Source organism: Molothrus aeneus, chromosome 9 (assembly GCF_037042795.1).
Source record: "Molothrus aeneus isolate 106 chromosome 9, BPBGC_Maene_1.0, whole genome shotgun sequence".
NCBI classification, from domain to species: Eukaryota; Metazoa; Chordata; class Aves; order Passeriformes; family Icteridae; genus Molothrus; species Molothrus aeneus.
This window is the reverse complement of record NC_089654.1, coordinates 7,496,529-7,514,574: the sequence shown is the minus strand read 5'-3', so window position 1 is coordinate 7,514,574 and position 18,046 is coordinate 7,496,529. Positions and strand designations below refer to the sequence as shown.

General features: G+C 39.3%; 1 protein-coding gene across 8 annotated transcripts in view; it reads right to left on the bottom strand.

The window, feature by feature from the left end:
- LOC136560179 (BEN domain-containing protein 5) overlaps window positions 1-18,046 on the bottom strand; it is an 883,159-nt gene that overhangs the window by 323,154 nt on the left and 541,959 nt on the right. For 4 of the 8 annotated variants that reach the window (XM_066555870.1, XM_066555871.1, XM_066555876.1 and 1 more), the window contains 4 exons: window positions 16,359-16,492; window positions 14,342-14,717; window positions 8,094-8,242; window positions 3,425-3,638 (listed from right to left, as the gene is read on the bottom strand). The exons of 2 other annotated variants lie outside the window; for them this stretch is intronic. In XM_066555870.1, coding sequence (XP_066411967.1) covers window positions 3,425-3,638; window positions 8,094-8,242; window positions 14,342-14,717; window positions 16,359-16,492 — 873 coding nt within the window. The remainder of the gene's footprint in view (window positions 1-3,424; window positions 3,639-8,093; window positions 8,243-14,341; window positions 14,718-16,358; window positions 16,493-18,046) is intronic. 2 more of the 8 variants (XM_066555872.1, XM_066555875.1) reach the window with 2 other exon arrangements.

Genomic DNA, 18,046 nt, shown 5'->3' with positions numbered 1-18,046 from the left:
TCACTCCCACCTTCACCCCTTCAGGAGGGTATGGAAATGACAATGCTCAGGAAGAGAAGCAGTAACCAGCAGGAGAACACCTTAACTCATTTATTTCATTTTTTGTATCTCTTGTATATTAATGTTCACGTCTTTATCAGCTGCCCTGTCCCTGGGCTTATTTCACTTTTACTGGTGGATATTCAGGACAAGTGCCATCTCCTTGCATGTTTGATCAACACACTTTCTGAAATACACATTATCTGGAATACAAAAAGCAAGTGATAGCAATAACTGCAAAAGTAATGCAGGCAGTGAATTTTTTCCCAGATTTGGAAGTTTGGTGCCAGAATCCTGCAGAAGTTACTGAAATCTGAAGTGGTGCAACACACGTAACTTCTTAGTGACAGGCAGGTTTGGGGTTTTTTGGCTTTTATAAACAGACCAATGTATTTTGTTGTGTAGGCTTCCCAGACTGGTTAAACAAATTCTGTTCTGCTTTGCCTAGTGATCTATTCCATTAGCTGTTTATTGCTTCATATACAGAAAGCCATAGAGATTATTGCTTAATTAATGTGCTTTACAACATTTCTAATGCACCATATTAAAAAGTTATGAAAATTAAGTACTATGCATGTTTTGTTGTTCATTTAGAAACCTCTGAGAAGTTTTATAAAAGGTTATTTTGCATTAACAAGGTTTATAACAGTGCACATCCATCATACTTTTTATCATTTCTTTATTACATACTACACAGTGGGGATTTTTAAGAAGCTATAGAGATATCAGACACATTAAGAGCTAATGTTGTCATTCAAAAATCTATTTTAAATAAGTTAGTCTGTGTCCACAGAATGATGAGAACATCTAAAGCAATGTGAATTTTATGTTGTAAGACGTACTGAATATAAAATAAATGAAATTAACCAGCATGCAGCCTGATAGCTGAAATGCTGATCATCCATAAACTATGATTGGAAATACAACACCTAAGAAGAGGCACATCACTGGGAGCCTGAAGAAAGGCAGTGTGTTTGCAGGACATAAGCTGGCCCTACAAGAGTGTCAGAACACTCCCAGGCAGATACACCCAGTAAGGTGAACTCCCAGTGAAAGACAGGCTGTGTTGTTCATTTAGCCACAAAGCCAAGCAAAGAATCACTTAACAGAACTCATTCAAAAGCTGTAATTTTAAAAGTTGGTGTGAATCAGACAGATCTTTGATCACAGTTTTTCCACTCCATCTCCTTCCATTTTGTGAGGGGGTGCAGAAATAGTACTTTGGTACTTGCATAAGGATACTGGCTTAGGGCTTCATAGAATAATTTGGAGGTTCTGCTCCCTTGTTTTATGGCTTTACAGGAGCACAGAGACACCCCTTCATACTGCCGAATACCAGAGATTCAAGTAGACCTCAAAGGCTAACCAGGAGCTTCACTACTTTTTGTGATGCTGATCCAAATCACTGGCTATGGAAAACTCCCTCAAATCTCAACTATTTGTCCCCTTGCTGGTCATTAGTTTGTTTTGTTTTGCTTTCTTCTCCATGGTGGGGCAAGAACCTGCTAACACTGACGCAAAGGACACGACAACATGGAAAATCATGGTTATGAACTACCCAGTCCCACTGATACAGGCAGCCTGACACCTCCAACATTGGCCATGCAGATTAACTGGTTCAAGAGGAGATTGTACAGGCTGGAGTCTTAACAAAAGGGAAATCAGAGACAAGGTGAAAGAAACACTAAAAAGAGGAACATAGAAAACCAGGGCATGTAACAGTAGAATTCAAATGAGGGTTGAGGCTTGAAGCAGAAGTATGACAGAAAACAGAAAAACGAGGAAATAGGGAAGAGCTGAATTGCTGGTGAGTGTAAAGGTATGGAAGAGAAGAAAGGGAAGGGCCCCATCTGCCTCTCATCATGTACCTGTTGGAGCAGACTCCCAAACTCACTGTAGCCAAAACAAGGGGAGTCAGAAGAAAGCTGTCATTTAAATGGCTTGAGCCATTAGAGTATCCCTGACAACAGTAGAAGAGGAAATTCTCACAGAAACAACCTTGCCAGCAGCACTGAGGAGCAAAATCCTCCAGCAGGGAAACTGGAAACCACATTGCAATGGGCCAGTGGAAAATAACCCCCTTGTGCTGCGTGCTTGTAAACGCACACCAGGGCAACCAATTCTGCTTCCCCTTTGGGAGAGCCACTGCCACAGAGTGGATTCCTTATGTGGCCAGTACGTCACTGCTCAGCTACATGTGTAAGGATTGTACCTAAAGACCCCAGACAGAACTAGAAAATCAGCATGGAAGAGCTTCCACTTCCACATATAATCCTGAAGCAGCTTAGTGAAAAAAAACCCCATGTCCTTTCCTCATTTCTTATAAACTAAGAAAGATGACAGTATGGAGATAAGTTTCCAATTTCTCCCCACACAACACAGACACAGACACACGCACACACTCAGAGAGGAACCGTATTTCTTACTCCAAAACATGGTACTTTCATAGCCAATTACACCACCTATTAATGAGTTCACAGTTAAGAGCACATAGCAACTAAGAACAGGAAATGCAGAATAATGAAGCTCTACCAATGGGGAGGTTTCTTTCAGCCCTACTGCAATTTAGTATGGACACACAACCTAAAAATCCAATTTCAGTATGCGTTCCATGAGGAAACAACTCAGTTCTGACTTAAAAAGAAGCCTGAAATACCAGGAGAGACAGAAATGATGCAACACAGGCATGATGATACAAAAGGACTGAAATTCACCATTCAGTTTAAATAAAGGAGAAAGCCTCCTCTCTCTCAAAGTACTACACACATGGACTCAGGCTTGTAGTTACTGAAAGTGTCATTGCAATTTTCCCTACCAGATGAGGTCAGCGATTTACACTTCCTGTCCAAATTCCAATTCAAGTGCAACAATTAATTTTTACGATTTCCATTTCTTCACTTAAAAGGGTAGAACTATTCTTTCTTGCCTTTGAAGGTATGCGTATTTTTATAGTCACAGCTATAATGGTTTCTGTGCCTCATGCCAGAGCTGGTTATGTCTGGATAAAAGAATGTCGTAAAGCTACTCTCAGTCTTGTTTAAAGGAATATATGCACTTTAAAAAAATCAGCATGTTACAAATGAATTCTAGAACAACATGTTGTTCTCCAGGCTCAGAGTCCTGCCCTGCACATGGTCTAAAGTGATGATTTTCAAACCTTACTGAAGTCAATGTACAACTCTTCAGCTGTGGAGGCCTGCACTGTGCACAGCTATTGCAATGTGTTTTACTGTTCCTGGGTACGTATGCACTTCACAATGCAATAGCAATCTGAATTACAGTTTTTAATCAGTTAATTTTAAATGAGCTGAAAAGAAGCATCTTTCAACTCGGTGATTAATGGTTAAACTCCAAAGCAGGAAGCAAAAGTTTTCAAATAACCTACCTCTGACAATGCTTAATTTGTGAGGTGAGAGAGGTGGCTTGGGAACGGCATCTTTCTTTTTTTTGGTTGCAACTCCTGTGACACTTCTGTTCTTGAGAACATCTGTTCCCCAAATCATAACCGCTAGATTTTTTGTATACTTTGAATCTCCTTGTGTTACTTGCAGCTGGTGCCATTTCTCCTCATCTACCCAAATTCCACTGCCAAGATGGACCTAGAAGGTAGTAATAATAACAACTTATCTATGGTATGTAGCACACAACAGTATCCAAGTGCTGTAGGAACATTAATATTAGGAACTAAAATAACAGTAATTAGGGCTGAACAAATCCATTTTGCCTAACTCTGAAACTCTTCCAACTTCGGGGGTCAGGGAGTTCAAGTCAACCTCAATATATAATATAGTTCCTTTTAGTAATCCCTACTTTTCCCCCCCACATAACCTCTCTCCTGAAAGACTGTGGTCAGGAACAGAGATTAAAGAAGGAAACAGTGAACACATCCAGTATTATATAATTATGCAGAGCATATAAACCAAGCAGTTGCACCAGCCTAATTCAGGAGCAAGATGAAACACTTCCCTTTGGCTAAAACAGACTTTACCCAAAGCATATTTCAGAGGCAGTAGAGACAGAATTACTTCCTAAGTTGTATTCTGTACCTGTTGGCAAGAGCCAGACTGATTGTTTGAAGTAACTGGAAGGGGAGAAAGGACTTTGAGAGCTTCAATTTCAATATAAGCCAGGAGAGTTTGGAAGCTTTGTAAAACTTCCAGTTCTAACACAAAGTGTGTCTATCATGCACGATCAATGTAAATGCACCACATGAATACTGTTTTGTGGTTAGGCAATGACCCATTGCAGCAACATCATAAACTTTCCATTATCTGAACAATGGGAAGTCGAGGTATTTCACTGAAGTAGTAAAGCAGGATAATATGGGTACTGGAAAACACAGTGTGAAGCCACTGGAGAGTCTCCATAAGGAAGATGCTCAAGTCTGGTTTTGCTTATTAGCCTTGCTCAGCACAGACTGTGCTTGGTTGTCTCCCACAGGGCTACCCTATGTCTCCAACCCAAGATTCTCAGTGCTCCAGTCTTAGGACAAATGCCATACAAGAATCCAAGCACCATCCTTAGACTGCCACTATGTGTTTGAGCTGACAGCCCTGACCCTCAGGACACCTTCCAGCACCAGCACAGAGGTAACTCCACGAGTAACCAGCACAAATCTGACACAAGTGCAACCAGGACACACACGCTGGCCCTGCACGGAACCACAAACACTTTGCACCCTGTCTGTCCATGCTCCAGCTCCTGGAGTACAGTGCAGACTCCTCAACTACCTCTGCACACAGAAGCTTTGTTCATGTGGTGATGGACTTTACTCACTGGGACACACACTTGCTCTCATCATAACAAGCCAAGGTGTGACCTACAGCTCCCAGCTGCTGATCAGAGCTCACTGCACTCACCTTCAGACAATGTGGACAAGTGCAACATACCAAACCATTGGATTGCTACATAGCCAAAATCTAGCTTTGATTAGGTCTGGTCCAATGGGGGTTCTTTCTGTGACATTAACACTTAAAACTAACTTTTGACCTTATGATTAAAAAAAAGCTATCAATAAAATCCTACAGCAAAACTGCATCAGAAGACTGTTTGTCTTAACTGCTCTGCTGTTAGTTTTCTGTGGTTTTACTCATTTCATATGGCTTTACATAAACTGTGCCTGCTACCCACACAAATCTGAGCAGTATCACAGAAGTCCCATTAAATGCAATGAAAATTGGACAAAGCTACTGTAAAATTTTATATACCCAACATTTTACTGCCTGTATTCAATTGAATACCCTTTTTCCTGTAAATGGAAACCTGCTTTAATTATTAATGAGGACTATAACCCCAAGAAATTTCTTGTTACAACGGCATCCTTCAAAAGCAACTAGATGTTTAAAAACTTAAATAGAGTAATATGACTGGTTTGACTACAAGCTATGTTATATTAAAAAAAAGAAAACTCTACCTTCCTTAAAGCATAAAACCATGCAGCAAGCTGCCTCTCCTGCAGAATCGCCAACACTAAAGGGATTCTAGGAAGCTTTTCACAAGTCTGCATGGAGAGAAATTAAACTAGTAACAACCACAACACAAGCACCCTCTTTTTTTTTTTTTCTTTTTCTCTGTTGTTGAGCCTCTTCATAAATGATTTTTAAAAAGGCACACTCTTTTTGGTGCTCTCTACATATTTTGTTAGGCAACTTCAATGAGCAGTGAGCAGTCTGTGCTCAAAAAATAATTTCGTTTTTTAATTCAGTTATTTCTGGTTAGATCCTGGAAAACTTCTTCAGGAAAATGTCTGAAAGTTACCTAGAAAATAACTAAGATTAGAAATGTTGTGGCATAGCAAATTTTGGGTGTTTGTATTACATTAGTGGTAGGGATTGCTGTATTTCATCAAAAATCCAATTCTTCTCTGCCAAAATTAGGGTTTGCCTTTGCCAAAGATTATTTAGTCTCTAAAGCTACTACATTATTCATTAGCTTGAAGTTACTCAAAAGAAAAGAACAAGTTACAGGAAGTATTTTTAATATTTATGCTTCAGACAGATCATCTCTTCTTTTAACATGCTTCATTTATTAAAACAGCATTTGCTGGTATGAAACACCTATGGCAACAACAACTATGTGACAGACAGCCACAGCCACAGCAATCTTACATCTCCATTTTCTATTTCTAGCACTGTTAGAGTGAGGAATTCAATCTGCCTGTGTCTCAGTTTACCTCTCTACAACAGGCCCTACTGTTTCCTATCAGCCCCAAAGCTCTGGGGAGCTTAGTGAACTCCACACTAAGACATTCCCCTCTTGCTGGAAGAGCTGCCCCATGAGCCAGACTCTTGTCTTGATGAAATCAATGGGAAATTTACTCCCAATTTCAGCAACTGTGGGATCAACCTTCAAGCACAACGCAACAGAGACGGCAGCGAATTCAAAGCGACGCTCACCAGCGTGCCTGTGCTAACATCTGCAACAGATCTAAAACGTGTCTCAGAAGATGAACCCTTTTTTTTTCTTTCTTTCTTCTTCTTTCTTTTCTTTAAATGAATGTCATAGGCTCTTTTTCAGTGACTCCATTTTCCCTCTGGAGGGAAGAGATTTATCTGTTCTGAAAGAATCCTACTAAGATCAAATCTGGTGCCACAAAGGGTAAGATTTGGAAAAAGGTACTTCAACTACTCTAGTGGTGCATATCAATAAAGGAATACTGAAATAAAGCCATAAACAAGGAAAACTAAAGAAAACTACCCTCCAACACTCCAAATACATTATTAGTTCACATTTTTGGCATCTGAGCTGGCTGTAGACCTATTAAATAGGCAAACCAAGAAGCAAAATTACAAAAAGAAAATTAAAGAGATACTAATATCTGTAAAGACAGAAAACTTCAGCAAAAGAAGTGCCAAGAAGCTGACAGATGAAAAAAGGGTGCAGGAAAAGCTGCATACAAATACTAAAGGATGTGCCCTATCCCACAGACCTTAAGTGGAAGAGAAGGAGGTAGAGGAAACTTGCACAGTAATACACCCTAAGTACTCATTGCACAAATTTACACAAAATAATCAAGGAAATGACATATTTAAATATATTAGGCAAGAAAAGCCATCTGAACCAAATACCTGTCAAACTGTCAAGATTCTACTATTTTTCACGTACATTCTGTCCCCAGTGATTATGTTGAATTCCTCCTCAAGAGGGACAGACATTGTGCAGTCAATCTTTTAACACCAATCTGAAAACGCAGTTTTATGCTATATTCCTTCAGTAATTCCACTGCACAGAAAAGCTGGAATAAATGACTCCTTCCTAAAGATTCTCAGATTAGGGTACCAAATGCATCTCTATACAGCAAGAAACAGGATCTGCACAGGCAATTCTGAAGGAATTACCGTTTTGTGTAAGAAACATCACATTTATTTAATGATAATGAAAACAGCTGTAAAAGCAGGCCTAGGTAGATGAGCAGTTAATGTGTTAAACAGGCTGAAGTCTGAAAGGCCCTCAGTCAGGTCCTGGCAAACTAGAGCTAGATGGTATTTCAGCAAACTTCACAGAGTCTCTGGAAAGTAGCACTACATCAGCTCAATGCAGTGGCAATGCTCCTACCCTACCAGCAGCAAGGGAGCCCATTTTCCTTCCAGGGTTCATAACTACCTCCTGCACTCCAACCTAAACATGAGGGCTTCTCTGCAATATGACTACAGCACATTATAAACATTAAAAACCCTTTAGGAAAAGTATTTTGGTTAAACAGATTCATGTAACTTTATAACGTGGGTTACTGACTTTGGTCAATATTTGGTGTATTTATGGATGCCACCAACTGAATACTATGTCAATTTGCCTGTGCATGAATCTTTATTTAATATCTATATTCCTCATGTTGCACATCATTCAATGCTCTCACCACTGAGAATATTTTTCTATGCTCTTCGTATCTGTGTAACTTCACAATTCTCCTCAGCATAACAGCACACCTTCATGAAAACTGAGGAAGCTTCTACAAGCCACTACCATGCAACACCCCCACGATCAATGAAAATTCCACACGAACATCACCAGATGGACATTTAAAAATGACTCATGCTATATTTAATATAAAATACCTTTCCATTCTCGAGAATATACTTGTCCATTACTGGAACAGGGGCAGGGTAGTACGTTGATGTATTTGCTTCCTCACTGAAGGTCTTCTGTACCTCAGGCTCGGGCTCAATTGATTCAGGTTTTACTTTTTCAACCTCAATGGCAGGTCCTAGACAGTTAAGAAAAGAGAGCTGTCTGCTATCCCAGAGAACATGAAATCAATCCCTTCATCACCCATGATTAGCATAAAATAACATATTAGTCATGTTCATTTTAATGTTAGAAGTAATCTAAACCAAAATCCTACTTCTGAACATCAGTAACTAAAAGCAGGATAAGTATTCCTGCTTTATAAACATTAAAATGTTTAATTTTAATTTAAGTGTTAAATTTTATTCCTAAAGCATAAGGACAATTACAGATATGGGTAAGATTTCTTCACACTAAGGAATTTAGGTTAAAATGACACTGAAATTATAAAGCAAAAGCAACAATAGTAATTCTTCAAATAAGAATTGCCATATAGTTGCATAGGAACCTGCAAAATTTACTGTGATAATTACATAAATTATCCACACAGAATTACAAATATTATAGAAATCCAAAATCTCTTTAGATATAACAGAGGTGTATAAAAATAGGGAGGATCTGCAGAAATGCTATGAAGGAAACAGACTTAGGCTCCTTATGCTGAAGTATCATGCACAGAAAGAATATCAAAGGTTAAAAAACCCCACATAAATTAGAATTTTGATTGTCCAATTCATCCAACACTGATTCTTATTTTTAATCAACAAAAATAATGCACAAATTAAACAACGGAATACTACTAAGCATATGTTTGAGACTTAAAAGTGGATTAGTTATTTTGTTAGTCATCAACTTTTCTTTTCCAGATCGAAGATATAAAATGTTCCTAAAAGGACAGAAGAACAAACTAAAAGTGATTTGTGAACTGGATTTCCTGACTCCATTCATTGCAGGGGTTCCACCAGGAGTCTAGGCTATGGCCCCAAGCCCATCAGTGTCCCTTGATGTGTGGCTCTAGGATCCCAAGAAGCTCCAGCAGGCACTGAAGTTCCATGCAGGGCCAGTGGCTCCACAGCACAGCAAGGTTAGACTCTGGACACCGTGGAAATACCCCTTGTCCAGAACTCTAAGGATAAACTCACCCACTTGTCAGTGCTAGATTGTCCCAGGCTGGTGCTGAGAGCACTGCAGCACTCTGCAGCCCAACCCTGACATCTTCAGCCATCGATCATCAGGTCACCCCTCAGCTCCCTGCTCAGTGTTTGTGCACACAGACCCAGCCCTGAGCTGATCCAACTCTGCAAGTCACGCTGGCACCACAGCTCAGGTCTTAGTCACGCATCTTAAATAGTTCCTGTGCCTGGAACAAGCACAGCATTCATCCCTCCTACTTTGTGCAGTTTCATTTAGAGATTATTATACAGCAATAGCAGTGCTTCCTCCGTTGTCAGCATTTGACATTTATCCTATAGCTTATCCTACACCTACAGAGCCAGCTCAATGTTCTCAGCTGGCTGCCACTCCACGCTCACCAATGACTAAAAGTTGTCTTGGCAACTCAGACAATCCTACGCTGCAGTGCCACCAACAAGAGGGTCTTAAGAGCCAGCCCCAGTGCAAGCATGGCACAAACAGAGAAATCACAAAACATCCCATTTGCATTATAATTTCATAGTGATCTTAGTAAACACCTCTAGTACCATGAATATACAACAGTACAGCCAAGACAAACTGAACTTCCTGAACTTGAGACTGTAAAGCTGATTGAGACTGGGGGAAGACCTGGACTGGTTAAAGCACCCAGAGCCTGCCCTCAGCATGGGCACAGCTGAACAAGCAGGTGCAGGGATGTAATTGCCAGTGTGACCTTAAGAAGTCATCTCTGAAGCTGTTACTTCACATTCTTCAACAAAGGGCTATTTTCTTATACTTTGAAAGTCACTTTGAGAGAGACACCTAAGTATAACCACCTTCTTCCTTGCAGGAAACATTTCTTTCCCTTTAAACACTTTTACTACTCCCTATTTAGAAGTCTTTTACTGTTTTTAGTCATATATTGACACAGCTGGAATTTGGTTTCCAGAGCTTCCCCAAGGAAAAAGCTGATTAAAGTCCACAACAACCACAGCTCTCACAGGTCAGAATTACCTCTGCTCCAATTCATGCTTTAACCACTTGCTTAGAAGTCACCAAAAGAAAGCCTTTAAAATCTCTTTTTTATATCCTGATTTTTGATTCCCAAACAGAAACCTGTCTCTAACCAGGCAGTCTCCACAGCCACTTCCACAACCACTAAACTCTACATTTTCAACCCTGCAGGCTGGGAATTGCACATGCAGCCTGCACTCCTGCCTGCCTGCCAGAGTGGTGTGCCCCATTCACCACACTCCAAGCTCCCTCTCTCTGCATCTTATTTTAAAGATGATGAATGGGACATACAAAAATATATACCTCCATCTAAAGGCTTAACAATGACAGCACTTACATAATAAGGATCAGGGAAAAACAAAAAAAGACGAATGCAAGAAGGAAACAAATGTTTTATTGCAAAATCTTTCTCCTGACTGCTGTTTTTTTAGAATATCCAAGAGGCCAGCAAACTCAAATCAGGATGAAGAGGTAGAAGGCTTTCCTTTACCATCCCTTTTCCTCAAAAATGCATCTTAGGCTACATGCTACTCCTGAAATTAGGAAGAAAATAAAAACAAATTGACTGATAAAGTGGTCAGCATACATTTGTAAGCAGTAAGTTTTTGCACATGGTCTGCTAGAATTTGAAGCACAACAACACAAGTCTGAGAAGTGGTAATATAGGTATTTCTGTACTTGAAAGAAACCTTGGGCCTTTTTTTTTTTAAACATCAAAAAGCCAAACAAATGTAGAAAAGCTGAAAACACTAATACCTGACATGTGGTAAGACACAAATCCCATTTCATTCTCCCTACTCTGGTGTCAGTCCCAAGACACTGTAAACTGGATCACTGAAATTAAACTGGGATTAAAAATAAAACCTTGGGGGTCTGTGTGCACATGCTGATGAATCAATGTTTCTGAATGAATGTGAATATACCACCTGACTTTGGAGCAACACTAATTCTCAGAAATCTAACATGAAATTGAAGAAATTATCAGGGAGCTAAAAACACCCAAGCATTATCCCAATAGAACTTCAGTACTTCTGACCATATTTCCAGCTACAGAAAATGGCACAGATCTTGCCCAGGAGAAAGCTATTTTTTTTAGGAAGTTATTGAAATTCTTCTTTTGCAATCCAAGGGCTATTTAAAGTCCCTACAGGGGAGAGTCAGTTATTTAATTCTTTAAATTATCTTACTCTCTACTGACAAAAAGAGGGCAAATTAGGTGTGTTTTCAGGTGTAAGAAAACAAACTGCAAAGGCCTACACCTGCAGGGCTTCCAGCTCCCTACATGGGCAATGCAAGAGGCTGCACACATTATTCCAGGAGCTCAAGAGGGACACCATAACCTTTTCCACGACAGTCATCCCACTTTTCCACTGCTCTGGTCCCTACAGCCCTGGTGAAATGCCTGCCTCCTCCGTGAAGGGATGTGCCTGGAAATAATATACTAAAATTATAAAGATGATATTAAGCATATCTCCATGGATCAGTACTGATTTCACTGCTGTAGCTTGCCCCAGCTGCCTCCAAGGCTCTTTTGTGACAAAGAACAATTTGGTGTCACCATGAGGAAGGTGAACCTCCTCACTCCTGCCACAAAAGTGGCTCCAGTTTAGCAGCAGAGCTGAAGGCCTAAGTCTCAAGTACAATGCATTGACTTCCAGCTCCTCACTGAATTCAACACGTTGATGGGAAATTAGGAAACTGACTACTTGACTGCACGTTAGCTCAAGAGACTGTTCTATATTTGATCTGCAAGTTTAAAATGGCAACAGGCAAGCATTTCCCACAGCTGCAATTCATCAGCACAAACCAGCTGTCATCTCATGCAAAGAAATCACAAGTCTCTAAGGTGAAACAGAAATGCAATTAGTTTGCATTAAGTCCAGCCTGCTAGAAGTGCAGTGTAACATAAATTACATGTAATTTGAAACTCTAGGTTTAAGAGATCACTGCAACTGCAGATGAATTCAGGATGTAATTTATTTTCAGAACAATTTTCAGAGATTATTCACATACCCAAACATACCTCATTTATAAGCTGGAAAAGTAAGGAAGACTAAAAAAGTCTTTATGTATCTATTCTTGATTAAAAGTAGTACTTTTTCATACTGTCATCAGACTCTCTAATTTAGAACATGCTGAAGATGTCTCCCTTGCTAATTATTCATAAGTTTTGTATTGATCTTTCTAGAACATGGTTGTTTCTCTGCTGTGAATGAGGCTAAAAGGAAAAACAACAGAGTAAGCAACAGTTAATACACCGAGTCTTAGGAAATTCAAACCCTGTGAAGGACAAAGCCAGCACGGCCAAATTCCACCTTTACCATCCAATGTTCCTTACAAGTAATATTAACAAGGAATTTTTTTTGGAAGTGTCGTATAGCTGATATTTTTCCAGGTATGTGATTAAATTTAAAGAACTCATCTTCAATGTAATTGGGATTTGTTTTAGTTGTCACACTGATACATACAATAGAAATGCATGCCCAATATTTAGAGAAGATTTAGTATTTTTTTCCCAGGGTTCCTTTTCCTCTTTCTTTTTTTTTTTTTTTCCTTTTTTCTCTTTTTCTCCTAAGGTTTCTTTATTTGGCTGAAGCAAAAAAATGCATCTTTTTTTTTCTTAAAGTGAAAGAAAAGAGATAGAATTCAGTAGCTGTCTTCATTTCACTGCCGGTCTCACCACTCCAACTGCTGTCAAGTCTACCAACTAAATTGGTACTTTACGCTGTTCAGCCCCATTGCCTACCAACATCTGGCTCGTGCTCCATTCCCATAAATCCCAGCTAACTACTTGCAGATGAAGAAACATCTTTCCATCCAAGGAAAATTTTAGAAAGCTCAGTGGAATCTCCTGCCAACCACATCGTCTTTTTCAGGCTGCGGCAACCTTGCCTATTTAGTTTTATTTAGAAAGTTAACTAGAATGTTTATGGTGAGTAACGACATTTTAATTGTGCACAGTGTAACAATGATGAGCATTCACAATCAGACACCCAGTTTAGGTTGTGGGACACTCCAAGAACCTGGCTCCAAGGGTGTGGGCACACCTGAACACATGCTACAGCACAGGCACATGCTCTCCCAGATCCAGCTCTGTACGTGAGGACTCAGACCCACATGCAAATTGCATGCACTCGTTCCAGTCCAGGAGAAGAGCCAATATCCAACTCACATGCAGAAATTAAGTTTCCAGATACACAAAGGCAGACATAAGAACGGCATGCTAAGTTTGGATGCATAGATTTCAACCAAGTTTCAGTCACCGAGCAAATCTTCAACACAGCAGTACCACATTCTAATCGCAAATAAATGTAATTAGTCCAATTTTTGAAGGTATTCCAAGGGTTCCATCTTCAATGAAAAGGATGAACTTTTTATTTTGTCTTTTTTCCCATTTATTCCAACATAATGCTTAAATGATTGTTATAAACCCAAACAAAAGAGCAATTGACCCAAGATATTTAAAAACTGAAATCCAAATTACAAAAACCTGCAACAAGTGTTGATAAACGGGACACTAATATAAAGCCTTTTTAATTATGCTTTTAACAATCCATTGTTTTTCAAATAGCATGGCTGTTTAAAGCCACTGCTAAAACTTCAGGAATATATCACATTCTAATAAGCTACTAATGGGAAGAGGGGTCAGAAAATGGAAGGTAACAGTCACATAACAACAAACAAAATCCCTAACTGCAAAGGATAAATTAGTTTTAGCCCAACTATTCATTCCAGTGCCTTTTCTTTACTTTTTTTTTTTTTAAACTGGAACATATTGGTATATTTTGCAGATGATGCTTTATTAACTTTTTCAGCATATATTGGAAGGTCAGAGACTCTTTATAATACAGCTGCTTAAAATGGAACTCTGATTCAGCCATACCAGCACAAAGACCTCTAGTTTTTAAAGAAAGCCGCAGACGTACATAGCATACAAATTCGACACATATTGTACAGCCACAGCAGAAAACCCTTTTAACATTCAATGTCCAGTTTAACAACCACTGCTATTCTTCAAATACATTTCCATGACTATTGATCACACCTGCAAAATTCATTCAAACTAGTCCCACTTAAGTCCGGCACTTACCACTACCTAGTCTTAGGAGCAGTACATCCTGGAGCCTCCTGTTCAAGTCTCTGAGCTCTTTCATTTCTGACACGAGTGCCCCATACTCCTTTAGCTTCTTTGCCTGTTGCACAAGCTGTCTCCGCGTTCTCTCAAGCTCCTGTTGAATGTGTCTCATCTCTTCCTGTTGCTGCTGGTAACTCCTCAGCAATTCCTCATAGAGAATCCGAGGAACTACAGCATCGTCCATATTGTTCATGCCTTCTGTAGCCTCCATAAAAGCCTCCTCAGGGCTGGAAGTATTACTGAGACTCATCCCGTTCTGTTTCTCAAGGCGAGCAACAACTGCTTCAATGCTTTTGTGTGTACCTTCACTTTGTTTCCTCCCATCTTGTCTCTGCACGTTACAATAGAAAACAAATAAATTAGGAGAGTCTTGAGAACTGGTAATATTCTTGTCTTCCAAAAGACTAAGACAAAGCCAGTCTGCAAAAATATTTTGCCTAACAGGTTCTTATGGATCTAATATGCAGCACAACTAACATGCAGCTGTAACTCAGCTACATGCATGTACAAACTTCTGAGGCAGTTAAAGGCCTTCCTGCATTTGAGCAACACTTACAAAGTGTATACAGGCAGTGTATACAGGTCACTTGATTCCGTATCATTAATTTCTTTTTGAAAAAGTTGATCTAGATCTCTTTTCCTTTAAAGTTTACCCTTAACATTCAGATTTCTGACAGCAATTGATTTTCTGATAAGCAAGAGAAAGAACGAACTGTGTTCTCCATTTGTCACCTGTGACGACATCAGAGGTGAAAGCAGCACAGGCACAAAGCTGTTCTGTGAGCTCAGGGCTTGTCCTTCCCACACTTTGAGAGACAAAACCTTCACTGAGTATCCCTACAGCACGTTCACCCAACTGCCTGATGCAAGTGACTGAGTTAACACTATCAGCAAACACTGAAAGGGATTTGAAAACACTGAAGCTGGAAACAGAATATATCATCCAGCTTCATCTTCCTTATCAACTGATTCCTTCTATATTAGTACTGCATTGCAGAGGCTTCAGGACCTGGGAACTCTCAGTGGAATTTTACCTTCAGTCATCTGCACAAACCCTACAAATTAAATCACACCACTTTCCTGGGGCCTGGTTAGTGGGATTAATATGTGACAGTACACTAATATGTAAAGTCACTAAGTTTTGCTGGCCAAATAAGAAAAGGTGTTTGAATTTCCAAGCAACTGCAAGGAAAGTAAATGCAGCTCACAAAGTAGAGGTGAGAAACTGACACTATCAAATTCCCATACCACACTATCCATAAGTAACGTGGTAGAAAACAAAATTATTTGATGTTACACCTGCAGCATTCATTTTCTAAAAAAAATTAACAATTAAAAAAAACCTGGCTCACCACAAGGAAATATACTAATATCACTCTTGCAGCTGCAAAACACATGAAACCATCAAGCAGTATCTTATTCTGAAGGTTGGCAGACTTTTAAAGAAATGATTTGATATTAAAAAATAAATACATTTCCATAGTGGGTTTCTGGCATTTGAACCTAAAAAGGCAACTGGGAGTTATTATGGAGGGATACAGTCCTGTCAATTCTTCTTCTCAATCACTGTAGTTGGGCAGTCTCGGAGCACCCTTCCCAATTCCAAACAAGCAGTGAGCAATGTCACCACTGCCACCAAGAACAGCTGGTACAGCTGGGTACTGGTCACGTTTAAGGCATTTTGAGCCAAAGTGGAAGAGCATTGTTGCATCAGTCCCAGGTGGCAGTTACACTTTGCAGACAGTATACACAGGAAAATGTCTGATTACACTTAAATCAGGTTTTGAAAACCCATACCCCACCCCCACACACAATGTGACCCAGTTTCACCAAACACACTGTTTTAAGGGGATCAAAAGCAAGCCTGGAATTCTTAAGCTAGGATGTTCATATATGCCCCAAGCACTTACAAAAAAAGATAAAAAAAGGAGAGGAGTGAAAAAAAAAAAACCAAACAGAAAGACTTCAGTACCTTACTGTGTCTAAGCTCCACATCTTCTTCCCCATAATCTGTAACTTCCCCAGCTTCTTCTATGTGATTGAGAGAGAGTTTGGGGATTTTAATTTTCTTCTGCATCACACTGTTCTCAAGGTCAGTTTTGTCCTCTAAAATGTATATTAAAAATAAGGTTTTGTTACATTAATCAGTGTTCTTACTTCCAAATACTACAAGACTTAGGCAAGACCAGTTACAAAAACCCAACCTCCCATACTCCAATCCCCTCATAATACCATGATCAAATTAGTCCATGGTGTAAATCCACTGATGCCCACTGGCAATTCTAGAGTTTCAACTGGGGATCAGGCTGGCCCAACACACAAATAAATACAGAAAAATGCCAAGCTAAATTCAAGTGATCAAAAGTGTTGATGAGTGGCTTGTACTATCACCAAAGTAAGAGCTGAAGAGGTTGTAAATAAAACTTCCTGCATTGCTCTAAATTATGTTTACCAATGGTATTTTCATATTCATAATCCATTGCTGCAGTTCAAAATCTGCTTAGGGTTAAAGTGAAAATAAACTTGGTAATTCATCCCATACTCTAACCATCATCTGTCAGCAGCACAGATCTATTTGCACACATGGCAGATTCTGCTGTTCTGCAAAGTGCAGGGCTGGAAAAGGGAATGTTGCTGGAGAGCTTCAAAGTGCATTACACAAAAGTTGCATAAGAACGAAATCTGTAACAAAATTACTCCACAACCCTATTTCATTAATTAATGGTTTCATCCTTTTCCTTTAGATACTATTGGCAAAGGCAATAAATATTTACATGAATCTTTGCATCTCATTAAAAATTTGAAATAAAGTATTTTCAAGTCTGTAACATTTTGATGTACCTCAAAATTAGGTATTTAAAAATATTAATCTGAAAATACATTCAAAATATTTTAATATTCCTGAAAAGGTAGAGAGGGGACAGTGAACCAAGAATACAGTCTCCCAAAATGTGCCTGTGATAGGCAAAATTCTTGCAGAACAGACAAGTCTGAGAAGATTCATTTGCTCCTGGCAGTGTCAAGGAGAACTGCATTTAAACTGTCAAGCATTGCCTTCGTACACTGAGAGCTTATGAACAGGAAAATATTTTGAGTCTTCTTATCCACCTGCAAATTTTATTCTGCAACATGTCCCATGAATATTTTTGAAAGTGCCAAGGAGGATGGCCCCTATGAGTGCTTAGTTGCATTGACTTTTGCTTTCTCAAATTAGCATCTCTCCACAGGACCTCAAAATGGTTCGTGTTGACAGTGTAGGAAAGGGAAACAAAGGTAAATCACTGTTTAATGAGGAGCAAGGCATTCATTAGAAATGAATTACACAGATGAATGCAATTCATTTTGTTACAGATAGAAATGGATCTCTTGTAGGCAAATGGTGATATTACAGCCCAAGGCTATGTAAAAAGAATAGGCAAAGAACATGCAGAATGAGACATTAGACAACCTGAAATGAAACGCAGATGGTAGCAATAAATACTAAGACAGATGCAAAAAGAAACAGATAAACAACAAAAAACAGCTAGGCTTATTTTAGATCATTCTCCATTCCCCAGAGCATCGTGGATGCTTATCCCAGTAAAACAAAAAGGCAATCCAACTGTTTCAGTTTTGAAAAATAAACCCCTATGTTTTCATTTATCTGGAAAATGTAGGTTC